Source organism: Leopardus geoffroyi, chromosome A2 (genome assembly GCF_018350155.1).
Source record: "Leopardus geoffroyi isolate Oge1 chromosome A2, O.geoffroyi_Oge1_pat1.0, whole genome shotgun sequence".
Lineage (NCBI taxonomy): Eukaryota > Metazoa > Chordata > Mammalia > Carnivora > Felidae > Leopardus > Leopardus geoffroyi.
Window position 1 is genome coordinate 153,341,776 of NC_059331.1, and position 25,355 is coordinate 153,367,130.

Consider the following 25,355-nt stretch of genomic DNA (forward strand, 5'->3'; position numbering starts at 1 on the left):
CTACCAATGAAGTTACATTGGTAATCAGAATACCCTCAACAAAGAAAAAGCCCAGGACCAAATGGCTTCACTGGTAAATTCTACTAAACATTTATAGAAGAATACCAAACCTCCTCAAACTCTTCCAAAAAGCTGGAGAGGAGGAAATACTTGCAAACTTATCCTGCAAGGCCAGCATTATCCTGAGCCCCAAACTAGACAAGACACAAGACCCCAGACAAGAAAACTACAGAGCAAGACTCCTGATGAGTATTGATGCAAAATTCTCAACAAAACACTAGCAAAGAGAATTCAACACATTGAAAGAATTATACTCCATGACCAAATGGGATTTATTCCCAGAATGCAAGAATGGTACAACATATGAAAATCAATCAATGTAACACATCATAATAACAGAATAAAGAAATTTTAAAAACACATAACCAAATGGTTATTGATTTGATGTAGAAAAGTCATTTGATAAAATCCAACACTTTTTCATGGTAAGAAAAAAAAAAACATTTAACAAACTAGAGGTAGAAGGAAACTACCTCAATGTAGTAAAAGTCACATGTAAAAACCCCATGGCCAACATTACACTTATTGGTCAAAGTCTGAAAGTTTTTCCTTTAAGATCAGGACAAGACAAAGATGGCCACGTCCTAACCAGAGCAATAAGCAAGAAAAAGAAATAAAAGGTGTCCAAATTGAAAAAGAAGAACTAAAGTTATCTCTGTTCACAGACAACATTATCTTCTGTGTAGAAAATCCTGGATTACACACACACACACACACACACACACTCAGAATTAATAAAGGAATTCAGCAAAATTTTATGATACAAAATCAGCATGCAAAAATCAGTTGTTTCCATACACTAACAATCAACAATCAGAAAAAAAGAAAACAATTCCATTAATAATAGCATCAGAAAGCATAAAATACTAATTAGCAATAAACTTAACCAAGGAGGGGTTCAGCCAGGTCACGATCTCTCGGTCCGTGGGTTCGAGCCCTGCGTCAGGCTCTGGGCTGATGGCTCAGAGCCTGGAGCCTGTTTCCGATTCTGTGTCTCCCTCTCTCTCTGCCCCTCCCCCATTCATGCTCTGTCTCTCTCTGTCCCAAAAATAAATAAACGTTGAAAAAAAAAAAAGACTTAGTATTATTAAGATATCAATACTACCCAAAGCAATCTACAGATTTAATGAAATCCGTATCAAAATCCAAAGGCATTTTTTTTTTTTGCTGAAATAGAAAAGCCCATTGTAAAACGTTTTAGATTCCCAAAGGACCCTGAATAGCCAAAATAATCTTGAAAGAGAAGAACAAAGTTGGAGGTCTCACGTTTCCTGATTTCAAAACTTATTATAGAGCTACAGTAACCAAAACTGTGAAATACTGGTGTCGAGGCAGACACAGAGACAACAGAATAGAAAAAAAGAGCTCAGAAATAAACTTACATATATATGGTCAAATGACTTTCAGCAAGGGTGCTAATATCGTTTGATGGAGAAAGGATAGTCTTTTAAATAATGGTATTGGGAAAATAGGACATCCATATGCAAAAAAGAATGAATTTGGACCTGTACTCCCGTAGTCAGCTCAAGTTGCTAGAACAAAAGATCATAGAGGGGATGACATAACAGACATTTATTTCTCATAGTACTGGAAGCTGGGAAATCCAAGATCAAGGTGCTGGCAATTCAGTTCTTGATGAGCGCCCTTCTTCTGGCTTGCAGACAGCCTCCTTCTATCTGTTTTCTCACATGGTGGAGAGAAGCAGCTGTGGTGTCTTTGCTTCTTAGAAGGAGGGCACGAATCCAATCACGCACGAGGGCTCTATCCTCATGACCTCATGTAAACCCAATTGCCTTTCAAAAGTCTCACCTCCTAACACCATCCCATTGGTGGTTAGGGCTTCAGTGTATGAACTCGGGGAGAACACATTCAATTTGTAATATTCACTTTACACCTGACACAGAAATGAACTCCAATGGATCAAATATTGAAACACAAGGCAAAAAACTATTAAATTCTTAGACGAAAACAGAGAGAGAAAGCTTCATGACGTTGGATTTTCTAGACATGATTTTCTAGACACGACACCAAACTAGAAGCGACAAGGGCAAAAAAATGACAGACTGATATGTAAATAGCCAACAATCATATGAAAATCCACTCAACGTCCCTAATCTTTAGGGAAATGCAAATCAAGACCACAATGAGATATCACCTCACACCCATTAGGATGGCTACTATCAAAAAAGCCAAACAAAGCAAAACAAAATGCCAGGAAATAATAAGAACTGGTGAGAATGTGGACGAATTGGAACACAGGTCCACTGTTGCTGGGAGAAAAAAATGGTGCAGACACGGTGGAAAATAGTGTGGCGGTTCCTCAAAAAATTAAAAATAAAATCATCACATGACTCAGCGATTCCACTTCTGGTATATACCCGGAAGAACTGAAGGCAAGACCTGCAAACCCACGTTCATAGCGGAGACAACATTCACAAGCGCTAACAGGTAGAAGCACCTACATGTCCACTGATGGACGAATAGGTAAACAAAATGTGGTCCGTCCATACAATGGAATAGTATTCAGCCTTAAAAAGGAAGGGCATTCGGACACATGCCACAACACAGATGAACCTTCAGGACATGCTGTGAAGCAAAATAAGCCTGTTACAAAATGACGAGTAGTGTACAATTTGACTTACACGACATACCCTAGTGTACTCAAATTCACAGAAACAGAAAGTAGACTGGCGAGGGCCAGAGGCTGCGTGTGGCAAGAAATGAAAAGCTGTTGTTTAATGGGGGACAAAGTATCTGTTTTGCAAGATGAAAGAGTTCTAGAGGTTGCTTGCACAACAGCGTGAATATACTTACCACTCTGGAGCTGTACGCTTAGAAAGATTAAGCCCAGGGGCACCAGGGTGGCTCAGTCGGTTGAGTGTCCGACTTCGGCTCAGGTCATGGTCTCGTGGGTTCGAGCCCCGCATTGGGCTCTGAGCTAATGGCTTGGAGCCTGACACCTGATTCAGATTCTGTGTCTCCCTCTCGCTCTGCCCCTCCCTTGCTTGTGTTCTCTGTCTCTCTCAAAAATAAATAAATAAACATTTTTTTAAAAAACTGGCCCAGGGGCACCTGGCTGGCTCAGTTGGCTGAGCGCGTCTGACTTTGGCTCGGGTCATGATCTCACAGCTCGGCTTGAGCCCGCATCGGGCTCTGTGCTGATAACTCAGAGCTTAGAGCCTGCTTCATATTCTGTCTCCATCTCTCTCTCTCTCTCTCTCTCTCTCTCTCTCTCTCTCTGCCTCTCCTCTGCTCACACACTGTCTCTTCCTCAAATATAAACATCATTAAAAAAATTATTTGAAAATATTGGCCCAAAGGAGCTGCTTCTGAAAGAAAGAGAAAGAAAGAAAGGAGATAGATTAAGCTGGTGAATGTTATATTATACATTTTTACCACAATAAAAATTAAAAACAAACTTGTGGAAAGCCTCTGAAACAAAGGTTAAAAAAAGCCATGTTTTTTTTGGGGGGGGGGGATAAAAAATGAATTCATGCCGAGGCCACAAATTCTTGAAGTTTGTCTGACTTTAAGTCTCCGACTATGAGCAAGAAGAATAAATTCTCCTAAGAAGACGGGTCCAAACGAACAGAAGTCAGGTGGGGGCAATGGCAGGGCAAGGCGAGGCAGGAACCGACTTCCTGACGGAGCCCTCTAAACTACCGACCGCGCCCAGCCCTGCGCCAGATTTCAGTAGGTTGGAGCCTTTGCTCTTTGCTCTTCATTAATCAAAGGTAATGCAGGATCGCAGGGTGGAATTACTAGAGTTTTCCATTTTCTGCCACTCTGAGATGATACTGATTGGAGTGGGAAAAGTCCCCTGAGGACAAATGCTCCAGCTCTTAGGATCAGAACTTGCAGCACGAACGGAGTGTTCAGAGGATGGCTTTCGTCATTGTTATTCACAGCCCCTCTTGGGTGCGGCGTGCAATTAGCAAAACCCAGGCAGTCCGACCCACCGGTCGGTCGGGACGGCACACGAGAACATTCGCATCTCCCCGTTTGTTGCAAGTGAGTCAGGTCGCTAACTGAATTGCACTAATTTAACCTTCTCAGTCCACCATTGCTTCTGCTGTCCAAGGGACTTGAAGGCACTTCCTACTACATTTATTTGAACTTTTTATTCGACTGATAGTTTTGACGACTGTTTCTCAAGCGTCACTCATATCCTGAACTCTCTCAGAGGAAAAAAAGATTCTTACAGACTTCTACAGGTTCATTTACCTTCCTTCAATTATCATCTTAATTGTTTTACAAAACAATGCCTCGAGTCCTTACAGTAGTTACATAACAATAAACCCCAAATCCGTTACTCAATAAACAAATATAATACAAAAGAGCACGACCCAAGTATTCAAAAATCACAGTATCAATATATGATGGATAACGTTGTTTTCCTCAAAGCGAATCACCACCTTCAACAAAAATATGGCCCTGTTTGCTCCAGAGCAAGTTCTTTTGAGATGGGTGCTTTGAGCATATTCAGCTCTCGGGTCTTATTTCTATATTGCAATTACTGTGAAACTTTTGCTCATACAGCCTGTCCTGAGGCCATTTGGCCTTACTTAGCACCAAGGCATCATTTACATAATAATTCCAACTCTGTTCTTTGCTCCTTGGCCCACAGTTGCAAAATAGTGCTACTAAGTGATCAGTGTAATGGGGCTTTTGAATTCACAGGTCTTTTAGTATCGAGAGGATAGTCTAGGTCTTGCAGAGTTGGCATATACTATATTAATTTTTTAGATAACCGCATAAATCAAAGCAAAATTTTTAGTTTGGAAGAGAAATAACAGCAGCTCTATGTCCTTGGAATCAGTTGAAGAACATTGCTCTATACACGACCCCTCCCTCAGCATCTACTTAATACCCAAGAAAGCATTTGTTTCCTATCTATCTCTGTCTGCCTGTCAGTCACTTGAGGGCAGTAAGTCCTTTGGTTCTGTGACTTCTCCCTACACCCATAAAACTACACCCACTGACACCAATTATAATTGACCAATTGTTTCCTTGCTTCAGAGGCTGCTGAACTGATGCAGGTTTCCTGAGTATCTACTGCTTTGGAATCTGTACCAGTTGATCACTGGGTTAAAGAAGATATTCTTACCACTTTGCCCAGGAAATGGGTTCGATTCTGTTTGACTCACCACAGGTACTGGTCCATTTACCACTTGTGTTCAGACCAGGACACCTGAGCACTCACACTTCCTGACTTTCATTCAACTAGAATCCTTAGCTAGAAAGTGGGAACCAGATTTAAAATAGGGTAAGTCTGGGGCGCCTGGGTGGCTTGGTCGGTTAAGCATGTCCAACTCCACCTCAGGTCATGATGTCGCTGTGTGTCAGTTTGAGCCCCGCATAGGGCTCGGTGCTGACAGCTCAGAGCCTGGAGCCTGCTTCAGAGTCTGTGTCTCCCTCTCTCTCTGTTCCTCCCCAGCTCGAGCGCTCGCGCTCTCTCTCTCTCTCTCCCTCTCAAAAATAAATAAACAGGGGCGCCTGGGTGGCGCAGTCGGTTAAGCATCCGACTTCAGCCAGGTCACGATCTCACGGTCCGTGAGTTCGAGCCCCGCGTCGGGCTCTGGGCTGATGGCTCAGAGCCTGGAGCCTGTTTCCGATTCTGTGTCTCCCTCTCTCTCTGCCCCTCCCCCGTTCATGCTCTGTCTCTCTCTGTCCCAAAAATAAACGTTGAAAAAAAAAATTTAAAATAAATAAATAAATAAATAAATAAACATTAAAAAAAATTTAAAAAGAGAAAGTAGGGTGTGTGCCCTCTTTTAAAAAAAATAAGTTAAATTAAATGGGCTAAGTCCGGGAAAACCTACAACCATACCTTTCATAGTCAAAGCGCCATCTCAGGACTTTGTCATGGAAATGATGCTGGATGAGAAAGCCACGCCCTGTCTGTTCTACCTTAATCGCCAAGTAGTTGTGTGGCCTCGGGCAAGTCACCAAACTTCTGTTTATAATTAGTTCTCTTATTTGTAAAATGAAAGAGTTGAAATAGAAATTCTCTAAGATTCTTTCCCACCTCAAGAATCCAAGACCTGTGAATGAAGTAGAAACTGGAGAGCTGAGGTAGATTGCCATCTTGTCATACATTTTGTCGTCCTACAGCAGCCTGAATGACACCCTTACTACTCAATCATTCTGTTTTTCTCTCACATCTCTCCCCCCACCCCATTTCTCCCTCTCTCTTATTTCTCCCTCTCTCTTATTCCTCCCTTAGTTATCATCATCGGGGAAGAATGGGAAATGGCACCAAGAACACTACAGAAACTTCTTAAAGACACCAGTGTGTTCCCTTTCTCTGAGGAGCAGATATGGATCCTTTTGATGTTTTTTTTTTGTCTCATAAAGTAATTTCATGAGCATGTTTGCCAATCTGAACATTGAACTATTTCCAAAAGATCACTTCATCAAAGCTAATGGATGACTAAAGTCCTAGAGTTCCCTGATGGGTTTCCTGCTCCATTACTCAATAAACATTAAATAACAATAACAGAAATGATACTATTAAAACCACTCTGGATAAGTTCTTTGAGACGGAAGGAAATAGAAAGGAAGAGGGAAAGACGCATTATGCTGAAAGTTGTAACTGAAGCAAAAAGGATGTGTTTGTTCCTCACAACCCGGGAGGTGCCAAATGGACTTGGGTCATTTGCTTTGAATCTGTGAATGCTGACTTTTTTAGAGTGTTACTCCAACAGTTGATGAGGTGGGAGCTTCTGCCTTTCTGTAGAGACATATAATCACATTGAACACGGTAGTTCCACTGGGCTGGTTAAATTGTCCTCCCTCTTTAGAAGAAGATATGGAGACATTAAAAGAGTTCAGTGCAAGTAATAAAGACCACCAAAAAAACAGAAATAGGGAAATGAATAAGAAATGCTTTTCGAGTTTGAAAAGGATAAAGATATTGGCCAACGATTACTATTTTGTGGGAATGTCCATGGGAGTGTCAGGGGACAAAGCAAAAGACAATAAACAGTTTGTATGTCTCTAATGAATTTTTAAATTCAGAATTTCTCTTGATTCCAGAAACTCTAATTTGTTCTTTAAGCAACTATCCTGAAGAGCTCTCATTACATTTTTATTAACATCGTCTTCAGTTCTTCCGTAGAAAGTACTTAATCTGATTATTCAGGCTGAACTTCCTTTTTCAAATATCCGTGTCTCTAAATGGCTAGTAATGTTTCCTTGCCTGCCTGTGCCAGCCAGCCTATAGTAATCCTCAACAACAGTGCAATCAAGCTGTTGGGCCGCTCAAATAGAAGTGGATAGTCAAGAAGTGAAAGGTAATGAGGATATCATTTCTCTCTCCAGTGGGCTTGCAGCAAAAAGGCTGGTCAAGAAGGGAACACTAAATGCCCCTCTGATGCTGGAAGTTCTTGCCAGAGAAAGCAGGAAAAGGCAGCTTTCTTCCCAGCCAGGAAACTTCTTCAGCCTCTGCTCCAAGATGGTCCAGTTGGTTGCCCAAGGTACCTCAGAAGATTGCAGGCCTCCTTTGCAGCTTTCTGGTTTGGAGATAATCCCATTGGGTATAGCCATCTGGACTGTCCCTCAGGTTCCTGATTTCAGGAATCATCCTGTATGGACTGTCCACCAAGCTCCAGTGTTTGGCCACAGTTACTTTAGTGGTTGAGTTGCCCATGCAAAAAGCAGAAAGGTCAGGGAGTCTGAAATCTACACTCAAGTTATCATATCCCTCAAATCTTCCAGGGCATTAATTTAACATAAAGCTTGAGAAAATGCTGGGGAAATGTTACAATGGTTTTGAGGAATTCTTTGAACCTCTGGTTCACTTACTGGTTTCTCTCATTCTCTGCTCCACCCACAATTTCACATGCCTCTTTTCATTTCCTGGTGCTTGACTTGTGCCACTTACCCATCCATTCAACTACTCATTTTTTTTTTTTTTCCATGAAAACAACAAAAACAGAGGTGCCTGGGTGGCTCAGTCAGTTGAGCGTCTGACTTTGGCTCAGGTCATGATCTCATGGTTTGTGAGTTTAAGCCCCACATCAGGCTCTGTGCAGACAGCTCAGAGCCTAGACCCTGCTTCTGATTCTGTGTCTCCCCCCTCTCTCTGCCCCTGCCATGCTCATGCTCTGTCTTTGTCTCTCAATAATAAATAAATGTCAAAAAAAATTAAAAAAACAAAAACCAACAAAAAAATTGTTTCCTCTTCCCTGCCTGCACATTCTTTTGTACATGGATAGCCATTAAGCTAGACAAGAATGTTTACATGTTTTAAAGTATGAGTGTCTCAATGGAAGCATGTAATAAATACTGATCACTGAACTTCACCCCAGATCAAATTATTCTCATTCTATTGGAATGGAACCCAGTCATTGGCATTTTGAGAAAAACTTACCAAGTAATTCTTATGGATAGGCAGGTATGAGAAACATTGATCTGGAAGCTTGTTGCTTTCTCCTGGGTGCAACAATCTGGGCACTTGACATGATGTGAATGTTAGTATCTAATAAAGTAGCATGGTTTTCCAACGCCCTTGCAGCAGAACCAATGGTGGTTATAGCAGTTTCCAGACAGGAGAGATTTCTGGGATGGATAGAGTCATTAAAGAAACTTTTGTGGCATACGTGATAATTTGTAGAAGGTTTAAAATTATAGGTACAGTTCTATACAATGAGGAATCTCTATCTAGAAATCTTACATACACAATAATAGTTATAGCTAACATATGCAATGAATACTGTGTAATAATTACTAACATATTACTTGTATTAACTCACTCTATATTCACAATAACCTGAAAGGTAGGTAATATTTTAAATCTCATTTTCAGTTCCCACAAAGGAATTGAAGCAGAGAGCTTGAGATTTTCCCAGGATAATAAAGATAGTGCACTGCAGAGTTAGTGTTTTGAACTCTGCGTGTCTGGCTCCAGGATCTATGCCTTAAGTAACTGTAAGATAGTAGGTATATCTCTTGGGCAGAATCCCATTAAAGAACCAATTAATTCATGTATGATTCCTTAAACCAGGCTAAACATTTCCTCTTTTTCACCTCTGTTTATGGGTTCTAATTTAACCCTTTGAGAACAAATCTGTCATATAATGAAGAACTCATATATTTAGGATTATAGGATGTTATGGCTGGAACGGCCTCATTTTTCAACCAGTGTTTTTCTTGCATTTTAAAGATGGCAAAACTGAGGACTAAAATATTTGACAGATTTCCAAGGCTACACAGCTAATTACCTTCATTCTTGGCAATAAAGTGGACTAGCTGTCCAAAGACATTTCCCTTGGTATGGGCCACCTATAATCCTGGATAAAATATAGAAAACATTTACAAAATAAATGTCTGATTCACTCATTAAGCTGATCCCTTGTTAACTAGTAGTGGATGATTAATGGACTATGGAGTTGGAAGATAGAAGATAAAGCCTAAACAGGGTGATAAGTTGGACTGAAGACCCACACATAGCCAAGATCCCAATGTATTGCATCCACAGTGGAAGATCTAGGGAAAAAACCAACATCACAGAGGAAGTTGGTAGGGTTGAGTGCAACGTGGATCCTTCGTGAGCAACAAAATACAATAAAGTAAGTGGAAGACAAGAAAGAGGAGGAAAAGGAGAGAAGGAGGAGGAGGTGAAGGAAAAGCAACAGTAGTGGCAGTGGAGGAGAGAAGAAGAAGAAGAAGAAGAAGAAGAAGAAGAAGAAGAAGAAAAGGAGGAGGGGAAGAGGAAGAGGAAAAAGGTGGTAGGAGAGGAAAAGATGAAATAAGAAAAAAGTATCCAAAGAAGGAGGAGGAGGAGGAAGAGGAGGAAGAGAAGGAGAAGGAGGAGGAGGAGAAGAGGAGGAAGAAGGGGAAGAAGGTGATAGGAGAGGAAAAGGTGAAATAAAAAAAGTATTCTCAGGAAATTTCTGATTATATTTGTGTCAATTTGGGGTGAGAATTCATACTAAACATATGAACACAGCTAATTATATGAATACAGACTGAGAGCTCAAAGTATTAATGCCAGGTAGGTAGAATCATGGCACCTGTGAAACAAAAGCAGATTTTCTTTAGAGGGACACAATTTAAACCTAAGCCTCAAACAATGTCCATTGATGAAGTTTCAAAAAAGATGAGTTCACAATCAAATCACAAAAGCCATAAAGAGGCAAAGTACCACGAGAAAGAGACCACAAAAAACAAACAGCAGAATCATCCTGCAAAAAATTCAGATCTGAGAAATATAAAAACAGAATGTAAAATAATTATGTTTAATATGTTTAAAAATAAAAGAAGATATTGAACATGTGATATAAGAGCAAATGACAATCAAAACAACTAATCATTTTCCAAAACAAAAACAAAAATAAAACAAATGGAGTTTCAGGAAAAAATAATAATTAAAAATAGAAATGCAACAGCCAGATTAAACATGTGGTAGACTCACAAATGTACCATCAAGATTCCCCTTCAAGGAAGGACTTATCCAACTGCAAAAAATGTGGTCATCAGACAGTCTCCAGTGGTCAGCTTCTTCAGAGTTTGTCTCAGGTGCTAACAGCTGCTTTTCCCAAGGTCACTGGAGCAGCCTGTATCCAGTGACTGAGTGATGAGGTATACAAAGACCCTGACAGTTTTAACCCACTGCAGGACAACTCTGACGGGACAGAGCTCCCTCACGGATTAGCCAAGGCTTTGTTAGGACTCCTTTGCTGTTTGCCTTATTCTTCCATCTAGTTCTGCTTTGTTCTCTCCTTTCATAGGTTTTGATCTCTAATAAACAGCCTATACCCCAAATTCAGTTACAGTATCTGTTTCAAGAGAACTCAACCTATGACACAGAAGATGAGACACTATTATAAGGAGACCTATTAACTTGAAAAATAGATCTGAAATGACAGTCCACAGAAAGACAAATATGAGAGTTAAGAGACATTGCAGAAAAAACAAGATCTGGAATAAGAAGAGTTAGAGAACATATTTGTGAATGACTTCCTAGATAAAGGGGTAGTATCCAAAATCTATAAAGAACTTATCAAACTCAAGACCCAAGAAACAAATAATCCAGTGAAGAAATGGACAAAAGACATGAATAGATAGTTTTCAAAAGAAGACATCCAGATGGCCAACAGACACATGAAAAAATGCTCAACATCACTCATCACCAGGGAAATACAAATCAAAACCACAATGAGATACCACCTCACGCCAGAATAGCTAAAATTGGGGTGCCTGGGTGGCTCAGTGGGTTAAGCATCCAACCTCAGGTCATGATCTAGCGGTTCATGAGTTTGAGCCCTTCATCAGGCTCTGTGCTGACAGCTCAGAGCCTGGAGCCTGCTTCAGATTCTGTGTCTCCATCTCTCTCTGCACCTCACTCACATTCTGTCTCTCAAAAATGAATAAATGTTAAAGAATTTTTTCAAAAATAAAAGAATAGCTAAAATTAACAACTCAGGAAACAATAGATGTTGGCAAGAATGGGGAGAAAGGGAAACACTTTTGCACTGCTGGTGGGAATGCAAAATGGTGTAGCCACTCTGAAGAACAGTATGGATGTTCCTCTAAAAATTACAAATAGAGCTACCCAACGACCTGGCAATTGCACTAGTAGGTATTTACCCAAAAGATACAAAAATGCTGATTCAAAGGGGCACATACACCCAATGTTTATAGCAGCACTATAACAAATAGCAAAATTATGGAAAGAGCCCAAATGTCCATCAAGTGATGAGTGGATAAAGAAGATGTGGTATACACACACACACACACACTGGAATACTACTTGGCAATCAAAAAGAATGAAATCTTGCCATTTGCCTCAACATGGATGGAACTAAGTGAAATAAGCCATCCAGAGAAAGACAAATATATGATTTCACTAATATGTGGAATTTAAGAAACAAAACAGATGAACATAGGGGAAAGGAAGGAAAAATACAATGAGATAAAAAAACAGAGAGGGAAGCATGTTGCACCTGGGTGGCTCAGTCAGTTAAGCATCCGACTTCGACTCAGGTCATGATCTCGCAGTTTGTGAGTTTGAACCCTGCATAGGGTTCTGAACTGTCAGATCCTCTGTCTCCCTTTCTCTCTGCCCATCCCCCCTCCCAAAAATAAATAAACAAACAAACAAACAAAAACAGAGAGGGAGGCAAACCATAAGAGGCTCTTTTTTTTTCAACGTTTATTTATTTATTTATTTATTCATTTTTGGGGGGGACAGAGAGAGACAGAGCATGAACGGGGGAGGGGCAGAAAGAGAGGGAGACACAGAATCGGAAACAGGCTACAGGCTCTGAGCCATCAGCCCAGAGCCCGACGCGGGGCTCGAACTCACGGACCGTGAGATCGTGACCTGGCTGAAGTCGGACACTTAACTGACTGCACCACCCGGGCGCCCCCATAAGAGACTCTTAAGTACAGACAACAAATTGAGGGTTGTTGTGGGGGCAGGGAGGGTTGCCTACATGGGTGATGGCCATTAAGGGGAGCACTTGTTGGGATGAGCATTGGGTGATATATGTAAATGATGAATCACTAAATTCTACTCCTGAAACCAATACTACACTAGATGTTAACAAATTTAAATTAAAAAAAAAAAAGAATAGTCAGAATTCCTTTAGGAGTTAATAGAGGCAAAGGGGAAGAGGAAATACTTGAAAAGATAATGGCAGAGAATTTCTGAAAGTGATGAAATACACCAATCCTCAGATTAAGGGAACACAATGAATCTCAAGTACGATCCATAAATACATCAAGTTTATTATTAGACAAAGAAAAGATCATAAATCAGCCAGAAGAAAAAGCTAGATTGCCTTCAGATAATCAAGAACTAAAAAAACTGATTTCTCAGTAGCAAAATTGGGACCCTAAAGATGGTGGAATCAAGATATTGAGAGAGGATAACTGACAATCTAAAATTATCAAAACAAGTGGTAATTATGTGACATGACAGAGGTGTTAGCTATTATGAAAATCATAATATATAAACATATCAAAATAATATATTGTACACCTTAAACTTACACAGTGCTGTATGTCAATTATATCTCAGTAAAAAATAAAATTGTATACCCAGCAAAACTATCTTTTAAGGATTAGGAAGAATAAAAGATAATTACAGACAAATTAAAGACAAGACCCTCACATACCCCTTTTCCTGGGAAACATTTAGCAGGTATTTTAAAAATTCTGCTGTAGCTTCCTGATCTATAGCACCTGCCTCTCCTGCAAGCTTAACATTTCCACACCTTATTGCTTTTTGAAATGTGTGAGCCAACCAGCACTAGCTGAAAAGGGTTTAACATTATCCTGACTATAGTTAATGTGACCATAAATTTCTTTGACTTTCAACTTCATAACAATGCTGCCCACTATGCTTTTTTTTTTAATGAACCCTCATCTCATAAATCCAGAAACTTAGCTGCTTTTCCATCTTTTTAATAGCATCGTCATTCGTTACAGAGGTTACTTTAGCACTTTTCAGAGTAGCCTCACATCCAGATCAGGATTTCCTCTTCCTTTTCTGGATATACTGTATTGTTGATTTATCATCATTGAACTTATGGCCAACAGTACTATAACTCATGCCTGAATGAAGCTTATATGATACATACTCTCTCCATACAGCACATCACTGCTTTTTGAGTTAGGAACGCTAGACAGAACTTCAGCACATGCTTGTGGGGGCCTTTAAACAGCAAGATCACCAACAAAAACACAAAAGTTGTTGACAATATGAGAGTTGAAACAAAAAAGCAGAATATCACCTTGTTTGACCTTCACTGGGAACAGGTACATTGGGCAACTCAGATTTTTTTTTTTTTTTTTTTTTTTTTTGCTGTCCTGTGTAAGTCCATGAATTACCATTAAAGTGCTGTGAGCATTGATTTTGGGATTACAGATAAATTTTAACAAGTAGGCGAATTCACAAACAACCTATCTGTGAATAATGAAGATCGACTTTACAACTAAAATATTGCACAGAAATTGCATGAAAACAGAAGAGCTGCTCAGAATTAAGGCATGCCAAGGTCTGTAGGTTGTTCAAGAGAAAAGTAAACATACTGACTAATTTCAAATGTTTAAGTCAAATGTGCAGGAAAAGAATTAAAATAGCGCGCTTGAAAAAAATACAACGTATTCTACTTTAAACAATAGCAACCACAACATGCCATTTTTATACCCATCAGACTGGCGAAAATTAAAATTGAAAAAAAAAAAAAAGTCCAGCATTGATATTAGTACCGGGAAGCAGGAACACATATATTACGGATGCAAGAATGAACAGATACACGGGGCGCCTGGGTGGCTCAGTCGGTTGACCGTCCGACTTCAGCTCAGGTCATGATCTCCCAGTTCATGGATTCGAGCCCCATGGCGGGCTCTGTGCTGACAGCTCAGAGCCTGGAGCCTACTTCGGATTCTGTGTCTCCTTCTCTCTCTGCCCCTCCCCCACTCATGCACTGTCTCACTCTGTCTCTCAAGAATAAATAAATGTAAAAAAAAAAAAAAAAGAATACACGGATATAACAATTCTGATAAAAATTTGTCAGTACCTAAGAAGGTTTATGAAACGTGCTTTTAAAACGTGTAGCCAGAACTGCCTGAAATACTACACATGTGAATCGACTAGGGTAGAGTGGACTCTTGCTTCCTTTGACCGGAAGCGGGTTCTAACTGCACTCACTTCCTGACAGTCACATCCTACTGTACAACAGCAACTTTTAGATATATTGCAAAGCCAGCGCTTCCTGAACCTATTCTCGGAAAGGTAAGGTTTGGGCCCTAAAAATAGGTATGCCATCACCAAGTGATCTGCTATCTGCTGCCACCCACTTTACCTCTTAGTTCTGCCTGCAAAGCTGCTGCAATCAGGTATCCAAGAAAGGAAAAGGGAATAAAGCTTACAAGGATGTGTGAAATGCCATGCAGTCCTGGTCCGCTCTTTGCCATATGAACTTCTCCCCCCACTTAAGGCAGGATCTGTTCAGCTTTGAATATATTTTTGATCCCAGCATGAAAACTGTTTCAAAATTTGTGCCAAAAGTTCTAGCTCTTAATTATTAATGACATTTATTCTTGTAGACACGCAGAGCTATTTTGCCTCTGTGCAAAAACTCAGGCACTTGTAGAGCACTGAAAACAGCAATAAGAGACCACGAAAGGCTTAGCCATGGCAGAGGGAGATGGAGTTGGGGCAGGGGAGAGGACGACTCACTCATTGTTAATCCTTGGTGCTAGCCCTTTACTACATCAATCAGGCAATGGTGGGGTGACAGCAAGTGCTGAGTCATCTAGAAAATTCTTGGAGGTTCTTTGAGATGATCCAAATAAAACACAGCTTAAGCCACCAGAGACAGAAGAAAGCAGAAGTGAAGCATGGGGCCAAAACAGGATTCACTAAACTATGTACCGAATAATTTGACTCTCCCTGGTGCTGTTCCCCATGCTGATCCCAGGGTCTCTGCACACAGTTACAATCAGGACTGAAATGTTCCCCTCTTGAGAGGCTTGAATGGTGCCAGATATTCATATGCTACCCTTTGGGAACCGTAACAAAAAAAGCCTAACTTGTCACCTTATCTCCTTACAGAGAATTCTTTAATTCTTTAAAAGTGAGGTTATTATTCATGCTTTTTTTTGAGAATTTAAAACGTTTTTATCATGACCCTCAGAAAGATATAACTTTTGTGATCAGAACAATATTCACATGTACACACACACAACGGAAATTAAAGTTAGATGAAAGAGTGTTAACCTCCAATGGATGCTTATATTTTCTACTTTACTCTGTGCAATTCCATTCCATCTCATTCCATTCTAACATATCTCATTCTGTTCTATTCCATTCCGTTTCTTTTTTAAATTGTTGGTTGGTCAAAACACACTAAATTGATTTCCCAACCCCTCGACCCTCAGTTTGAAGAACACTAGGCTAAAGGGAAACGAATATCCCCTACCCCTAACTCTCAAATTTAGAATAATTCATCATTGTATAATGATGGCTAGTGGCCAATCAGACCTTTGAGGGAGGTTGATAGCATGACAGAGAGACCAAATGGAAAGAAAACAGGGAGAGAAATGCACGTGTGTGTGTGTTGGAGGTGGTAAAATTCTTACAGCCGTAATAATAACTAATGGTAAATTTCTAAAATGGATATACCAAGTATTAACAGCATAAACCCATTATTTGGAACTATAGAGGTAAATATGAAAAAAATTGAAATTGGTTACTTTCAAGAAGTAGGACTGGTGGATAGAAAAGACAGAAAAATGGGCTGCTACTTTTCCATAAAAGCTTTTTAGTACCTTAAGTTTTTTAGCTACATACAATATAACCGCAATATTTTTAAATTTCATTGTATTGCAAGAAAATTTTGCCATTGGCTCCAATAGCATTCTATCTACTTTCTTATCCCTGTTATGCCATAATGCGGTCCCTATCTGACTTTCCCTATAGCGCCCAACCTAGTTCAATTTATACCCCCAGTCAAGTACTGGCCTTGGGGTGGGGCATTCTATGGAATTATGTGTGTAATATTGCACATACCATTTCAATTGTATTTTCTTTGCTGCCTTTATTTACAATTTAAACCATCTCAAACCATGATAACAAGCTGTATCAACCGTGGAAAGCATTTAAATGACAACTCAGTTGAGAAAGGAAGCGTCTTGGGGATTGAGGGCACCTTTTCTGTCCTCGTGGTCTCCAAGCATGTAGGTGGTTGTGTATTTACATTTTTTCCTGGGGAAGGGTTTTTCTTTGAGCCAGCCCAAGCACACAAACCTTTCAGGCACGCATCAGGAAACCCAGCTTACCAGCGACTTTAGCAGGAATACTGGGGAGGACGTTACTCATGAACACTCTGGCAGCCCCAGTCCCCAAATACTTTTCACTTAAGAAACATGAAACATTTTGAAACAGACTCTGGGAGAACAGCACAACAGCCTTTCTGGCAGCTTTCACGGTATTCCTCAATGGTTATTTTTGTTCCTCCGTCTAAAAACAACAGCACAGAGGGAGGAGGAGAACACCCCGCTCCGCAGGGGGCAGGACTCTTCTTTAAAGTTGCCAGAAGCTGCAGCAGCAGCTGGGCGCTCCGGAAGACAACGTCAACTTGTGCCACCTGCCCAAGCTCATCAAATAATGAGGGGGTCAATGGTAACCAGCCTCTCAAATGGGGATTTGGATTGTTTTGTAAAAAAAATCAGATGAGCCGTCTTCCTCCCCCTCCCCCCTTCTCTGTAAAGCCAGGAGCCTTTGGGGAATAGATATATACATCTTTTATATCTATAGATCTAGATCTATATATAGATCTAGATCTATAGATATATACATCTTTTATATCTATAGATCTAGATCTATATATAGATCTATATTTATATCTATAGATCTATAGATCTAGATCTATATATAGATCTAGATCTATAGATATCTAGATATAGATATATCTAGATATCTATAGATCTATATAGATCTAGAGATCTATATAGATCTAGAGATCTATAGATACCTAGATATCTAGATCTATATAGATCTAGAGATCTGTATATATCTATATAGATCTGTATAGATATATACAGATCTCTAGATATAGATCTATATATAGATATAGATCTATAGATCTATATATAGATATAGATCTATAGATCTAATAGATGTATCTGAGCTAAGTCTTAGTTCTGAGAACTCTAGGGAAAAGAATATGGAGGTGCACCTTGAAAGCGATCCCACTGGAGGGGTCATGGATGACTTAGACAGCTAAAGTGTCACCTGCCCAGATGAGATGTGGCTAATGGGACTGGGACTGGAACAGAAATCAGGACGGATGCTTTGTGATTCTGCTCTGCACTCACTGTGTAACTTAATGTAGGGCCATTCACGTCTCCACAGCCCCCATTTCCTCAACTGAACAACAGGACAATACTGACTTCTCCACTTTCCTCATGGATGATCTCCAAGTACATTAGATGGCACGTGAAAGAGCTTTAGGTATAGCACAAGTGCTTACATAAAGGGGATCCCTAAAAAGTTTTTGATACAATTTTTGAGATGGATGAAGGTTTATCTCTTGGACTAAGAAGAAGAGATCCCAGAATGCACATTTGTTCATGCAGTGCAAGGGGCAATCAGCATCTAGCCTCTACCACTCACAGCCGGCTGCCTCCCTACTCAAGCCTCTCAATTCCTGTAACTCAGGGCAAAACTGACTGCCCTCCCACCTCCCAGTCCCATCAGTAATGCAGCATCTGGTCCTTTATTCCCTTTCTTGTTAGTTACTAAAAAGCTTTCACAGGGAAAGGCCCCTTGTGTAGGATCAGAAGAGAAGGTCAAGGTGCTCTGAGGGGAAAGGCAACAGGAGACTAATACACCCTGGAGACCAAAGCAGGGATGGGCATGCTGCTTAAAAAAAAAAAAAAAAAAAAAAAAGTGTTTTTCAGGCCCAGTCCATGGCCTTCATCTCTTAACATCCTGGGTACTCTTTTTGAGGCCAAATGAAGCCTCACTCTCTCTGGGTGGAGAAAATTAAATTTGAATGCTGGAATTGCAATGGAACGATCATTTTTCTGCTTGAGTGCATTGACCTTTATCAACCATTTCATCAGTTTCTGGAGCACGACACTGTGTGAGGCGTCCTCTGCAACTGTCCATCTGAAGGAGAAGCCATCTCTCCTGGCTCAAGCCCAGACCATCATTCTCCAGCATCCCGAGATGGTGAAGGCAGAATCCACTCCAAAGAACTCTGAAATCTCATTAGCGAATAGTTGTAGGAGACAATGAAAATCGCAGTCAGGCGGCAAAAATCCCTAGGGAATGCAGTTTTTCTTCCTGTGACTGATTGAAAAAACAATTACATTTCTCAATATTCCTCCAACGGAGGCTTGGATTTCAGTACTAGATCACATACAAACTGCCGGTTTGAGGCTCTTCTGTCAGTTCAACCAGATAATCAGAAAAGGGTGGTTAGGCGCACACATCCGAAGTCATGCTCATCAGAAAAGCAAAATGCTTTTAAGACAAGATTACCAGGATTTTAAAGACTAGACAACGTGTTACTATTTAAGAAAAAATATTTTTATTCGCAAGAAATGGAAATACAAAAGCATAACAATTTCAATTCATTTTTTTTTCCCAAACTAACTACAAGTATCCTACAAAGCATTTTTATTTGTGGTATTCACTTAGCTATGATGAAGAATAAAAAGCCATAAAAAAAACCCAGCACAATATGACAGATAATAGACTCACAATATATTTAGACTTAAACACTGCTGGTCTATAGAACTATTACAAAAGAGAGGTCAAGTCCAGCCTATCAGTGTAGACATTGAAGCTCATGGTTGATTACAGTCTAGGGTCTGCTCAGCGTTGTTTTGGTAGGGTCCCTCATGATTTGTCAAGGAGTGCTGGTGTTTTCCACAGACTCAGAAAATGTTTTATCGGCAAGGGAGAGGTTCTAGGAGTGTAGGCCCTGGGTCCATGGTGCAAAAAGTTCATGTTCTCACTTAGCTGGTGAGCAAAGGACAGGGCGGAGGAATGGAGCTAAAACCCCCGGGGATTTTCTTTCCCAGGATGCAGAGCCTGCTAGGTGGAATTCACAGAAGACTGGATGAACAAGACAGCAGATACACATCTGGTGGATATCTCCAGCGTGAGGCAAAGAGCAGAACATTGCACAGTGGGTCTGGTGCAGGGAGCGGACACTGTGGTTCCTGCCCAGAGAACCTCCAATGTTCACAGAAAGGAGCCTGCCCCACCGAATCCACGGACCGTACTTCCCATATCACTTAGCTGTTCATCTCTCTCATAGTTACTGGTTGCCCCGTTTTCTCCATCTAGAAAATTAAAGCCAAAATTTATTGAGCACAGTACTCAGCCGGTACTTAAAAAGTGCTCAAGAAATACTATTTCCCCTTGTTCTCAAAACGAAGACAAAAACAAAGCATTCCTGAATTACGTGGCCCCAAATGACAAAATAAAACAATACCTAGATTTTTCCTGTGCTAAGTGTGGGCTCTTTGGCCGCAGAGAGATGGAGTGTTCATCCTCCAATGGGCCAGGTTCCTTGGCCCTGAGAAAATGTTCTGCTGTGAGCATTTATAAGAAGTTTAATCCAGGCTGGCCGTTTTTTGATGTGATTGCAGCTCTACAAAATGGGATTTTCCTGACAGATAAAACCCCATTTCTTTTCTCCGGATGTGCACAGCCGATCATGGCGCACCTCTAGGAAACCATTTTTGAGCCTCTGGAGAAAGGTTTTCCTCCACACTCCCTTCACTCTAACACGATAAGGCTATCCGTAAGGTCTCCCGGGGACAAAGGAGTCCTCAGTCATCCTGGAGCATATACATAAGGCGCATTTAAGGCACAAACCAGTGTTTGAGACCAGGCCGGAACCTGTGTGTGTGTCAGAAAGAGGGAGGGAGGGAGAGACCCGGTGCTTTGGTCTTTCGAGTAGCTACTGATTGAGTAAAGTGCCTTGGCGCCCTTCCTCCCCAACATTCCCCAGCTCCAGACAGCACTTGGCCTCAATTAAGACTCCAAAGTCCTGGGAGTGACTGACTGACCGACTGAATGGGAAACCTGAACCGGGTCTCTGGCTCCTTCACAGCCTCCCACTCTCTCCGGTGACTGTCCTCCCGGAGGCGCTCCTGCCATCGTGTGTCTCCTAGTTGTCTCAGCTGCAAAGCAGTCCAATGAAACGGCTCCCACTAGAGCACTACCTGCTACAGGCTTCTCGGTCCTACCAGCACCACCCCAAGCGGGAAGAGCCGGCGTCTTTAATAAAGGGATTGCAAAGACCGGATTCAAGGGAACCAAAGGAACGACTCGTGCAGACAAGGGGGTGGCTCACAGCCTTCTCCTCCGTCTCCAGTCTCCCCATGTCACCAAGGCCGGCGAGGGTGGCCCCTTTCCTCAGCAAAGAGAGGGATGGCTCCATTTGTGCACTGCGTTCACGGACACACCCCATTTGATGATGTGTTTGTGCAAGAGAGCTGGCCCCAAGAGGCCTCGGACTCTCTCCCTGTGGTTTTGCCCAGTCTGGGGACATGGAAGAAAGGAGCCATGAAGTGCCGAAAAATTTTCACAGAATGCACGCGACCAAAATCCTGGACACGGCCTTAACGTCCGCGTAAAGATGAATCAATTCGACACGCCTGCTCTACGGGCACGTGAGGGTCACCGCCCTCTTTTGGCATTCAGGCTGAGCTGAGAGATTTGGGAAGAAAAACACCACGGTAATTACAGGCGCTTTATAAGTAAGTTGAGCCAAAAGCTGCTTTCACAATCGACGAATGAGCTCTCCAAGTCAAAATCATGTCCATTAGCCAAAAAAGGTTATCTAATTTTGCCTACTGCAGTGTCAAAGTTCACCCCCACCCCCCACGCAAAAGGAACAGCCTAGTTCAGCTATCAGATTTTTGACATAATACTCTTTTATGTGGCCGAGGCTCCAGGGTCCTGACACTTCACGGGAATTCTTTCTTAAACTGGCACTGAGGCCTTTCATTTCCAGCATCCGTTTCTGAGCACAAAGTCAAGAGCTGTGTGGAAAGGGCCAAGTGGGGGGGGGGGGGGCGTTACTCAGGTCTCACCCAGTGAAAAACTGCTTGTTCTCTACATGTTTGCAAGACATCTCCTTCACCAGGGTAATCAAAGAAAGGGAAGAGGAAACCCTGCTTACACGATGAAGAGTAGAATTAATGTATTTATGAGTAACATATTCATTATTTATGGTTTATGATTACGCCAACAGTGTCACAGTGTTCGAAACTGAAGTTTGGAAGCCGACGTCTGCCACTGCTTGACATCGGCAGGCTCCCCAGGTATTACTGCCTGGACTAGCGGACCGCTGCATCCGGGGAAACAAATCCACTGAGGTCTGGGCTTAACCCTGGGACAGAAAACGAGCACACATCTGTGAATTCTTGGGTATCCTTCGGCCCTTCTGTGTCCTCTCCACGCCCTGGGATCCTCCCCAAGGGACGACTATTTCGTTCCCTTTACTTGCCCACATCGGGAGCGAAGGGCAGAGGCTTTTCTCAAAACAGCAGGAGGACGTGGAACCCCCTTACTATGGCCATTTGAGCTCCCAAGTTGATGTCTCAGGTCTCTAGATACAGACTCAGTTCTAGAAGAACAGCGTCCCAGAGAGAACACCCTGCTGTTTGGAGGTCTGGAGAAGGGGACGACAAGCAAAGGCAGGTAGAGGCCAAAATAAAATCCTCAAGGTACTAAGGGAGGGACTGGAAGTCTACCGGCCCTTCCCATCTCCCGCCTCATTCAGTAGAACAGGTTTTCTACCCCGGCTACCCCTGGAGCCTTCAAAACCCGATCTGGTTCCAGGGCAGCAGGTGAGTATGCTGACCCATTCTCACACTTCCGCCCTCAAATGCAAAACCCCTCCTTTCTCATCGGCCAAATACTATTGGAGTTCATTCTTTTTGACCTCCTCAGGCCCCCACGGGCCTGATAATTACACGGCGTTTTAAAGGAAGGGATGAACCACAGCAGCCCGTGGCCCTACCCGACACCAGCCAGGCCCAGGAAAATCTAGAGCAGAAGGGAAGGAGGGAAGGGAGAGGAGAGAAGCAGGGGCAGGGGCATGTTGGCAGCCCCTCTCCCCGCCCAACTCTGACGGCCTCTGCTCTCTCTGGCCAACGTGAGGGGCCGTGAGACTGCAGACAGCAGCCCTGATCCGGCTTCCACACAAAGCTGAAGAGACACAGTTGGCATCTCCCAGTCTGGAACTCTTTCCACCACAGCACAGAGAGAGGAATCAGTCACGGGGAGCTCCAGATGTACCTCGGCAGACCAAGCAGGGATCTGCTCATGAGGTATGATGGCAAACGCTAATGACACCAAATCCTGCACCTGACACGGAACGAAAGGCCCAGGTGTGGGCTTAATCCCTCGTAAATGCAGGTTCCAGTGACAGTGTCGACAAAAGAGAGAGAGAGACGGGAGGTAAAGCTAAAGGCCTTGCAGCTACTACTAAAAATAAAATACAAAAGGTAAGCACATTCCTTATACGAAATCTTTCACAAGCTAGGGGAAAACACTTAAGGGGAATCTTCTACGTTATACAATAAAAAGGCAATTTCCATTTCTTATCTGTATGAAAGAGGAAAGAAAATTTTAAACTACAAAAGTTACTTTTAATCATTAAAAAAAAAATAAAAATAAAAGTAGGTTGGGGGATTAGGTGGTATCTCTTTGGGTGAGCTGCAAAGTAGCCAAACCTGACTATAAAAGGTAAGACTGTGGATACTAAGGTCACGTACTCCAGCCCCAGGCCTCAGGCCCACCCTCTGTGTTGGGGCAGAAGGGAGGGTACAGCAGAAGTGTCAGGGCAGATGGGGAGGAGGGGGCTGGGCACGGGTGCGGAGAGGCAAGCCAGCAAGGTTGTCCGCGACGCCTGATGTCGGGGACGGGGATTCCCTTCTGCCACAGGAACAGGGCAGGAAAAGCACGTGGCCACAGAGCCACAGACCCGAGCCAGGTGTTGCTCTGTCTTTCCCTGTGACTTCATTCCGTGGGACAACCCAAGCTTCCGGGGATTTCCCAAGTACAACGATAGGCCTCGGGTTGAAGAAGGAGGAGGACGAGGAGGAAGGGGAAGAAGGGAGAGGAGGAGGAAGGGGAGGGGGTTGACGTAGAAGAAGAAGATGAAAACAAATAGGAGCCACCATCTGGGGGATTGGGATCCCAGAGCTTCGGGTACCCTCCGAGCTCCACGGGCCAACAGGAGACTTTGGCCGTTTGGAGGGAGGCGTCGGATCTCTTCAGTGTGGTTGCCAGCGGGAAGCCTCAGTGAGCTAATAAATACTATTTACAAACGGGGAGGAGAAGCCGGGGAGGCAGACCTATGGGTATGTGGGGAAGTCCTACAAGCAACAAGACGGGGCAGGTTTGCCTGGAGTAGAGGAGCCTGATTCCTTCAGGCATTGCACTTGCGGCCTGAGAAGGGGGGTGGGGTGGGGGTGGGGGCATCCTCGCTCCGGCGCGGGGAGGACGATCTGCCAGGGCTCGGTCGGGGCAGAGTGGCAGGGGTGCTCACTGAAGGCCCCGGCACCTCCGAGGCTCTCGGGGTGGACGCTCCGGCAGCCGAGGCTGAGGGAGGCAGGACATCAGTCAGTGCTTTGCCAGATCCCAACGGGTATCCTGGTATTTCTGTGGCTAGAGTGTGCGGTCTCCAAAGAACAAGCGTCATCTCTTCTTCACGCCCCACAGTGAGAAAGAGGCAGTCTCTTTTTGGCACTCTTGGTGGAAACAAGTCTGCTCGTCCCAGCCCCGGACCTAAAATAATTTCCTATGGCAGCAAGCAAGAGGGAGGGAGGGACGCCGGGCTCCGTTCTTCAAGGGGGAGGGAGAGGGAGGTGTTCTCTCACCGCGGGTGGAAATCCCAAGCTGCCCTCCCATCCAAAGCCACGACCGCTCGCCCGTGTCTTCATCCAGATCAAAAGCAAAAAGGAAAAGCTCCTGACAAGGGGGGTTGGGAGACGTAAAAGGAGAGCGAAGAGAAAGAGGGAGGTGGAGACGGCCTCTTCAGAAGGTGGCGTTCACTCTTCTGTCGAGTTCTACAACTTTTAGTGTCTCGTTCCCCTCCAGTTTGGTGCTGACCCTGTGAAGATACCGAAAGGAGAAAAGAGTCTGAGCCACCAACGGACAACTATGATTCTCATGCTTGGGAGGATCATACACTCATTCCATGACTGACTTTGTGGGCTGGCCCAAGCGTGTTCTTACTCTTTTCCCACCTAATAACAATCTTCTGTTCCCAAACTTTCCAGCTACCAGCCTTGTTCTCATTCTTGTTCCCATTCTTCCCTTTATCACCGCCTAACAGGAGATGTCCCAACCCAGAGGATAAACACGGCGGTGTGATGCTGATTTGTCATAAATTGCTTTAAGGTCATGTATTTATTGGGCGGTGTCCCCTATGCTAGACTCCGGAAAGAAGAGAATTAAAGGATAAAGCCTGACTCCTGGTCTAGAATGCTAATAGTTCAGATAAATTCAAGAGAAAAAGCTACCCTGAAATAACACTCAACACATAACAGAAAATAAATGCTATTAAAGTGTAGAAAGTCTCTAGGCATTCAGAGGAGGGCTACGGGGGCTTTGTTTCAGGGAGAGATCCCAGAAGAAGTGAGGTTTCGGTGGGTCCCTGAACAGTTGAGCCAAGAGGGGAGAAGACTTGTGTCATGCATATGCACATGATCAAGCAGCTGAGCCCTCTACAGCTCCCAGTGGCTCCTCCACAAATGTCTCTAGAATGGAAATAATAATAATGCCTCGCCTCTTAAAGTATTTA

General features: G+C 42.8%; 1 protein-coding gene across 3 annotated transcripts in view; it reads right to left on the minus strand.

Annotated features, from left to right (window-relative positions):
• Nucleotides 1–19,184: 19,184 nt before the first annotated feature.
• CREB3L2 (cAMP responsive element binding protein 3 like 2) overlaps nucleotides 19,185–25,355 on the minus strand; it is a 120,244-nt gene continuing 114,073 nt past the window's right edge. For all 3 annotated transcript variants that reach the window (XM_045495804.1, XM_045495807.1, XM_045495805.1), the window contains one exon: nucleotides 19,185–24,662. In XM_045495804.1, the coding sequence (XP_045351760.1) occupies nucleotides 24,587–24,662 (76 nt within the window). In that variant the 3' untranslated portion in view covers nucleotides 19,185–24,586. The remainder of the gene's footprint in view (nucleotides 24,663–25,355) is intronic.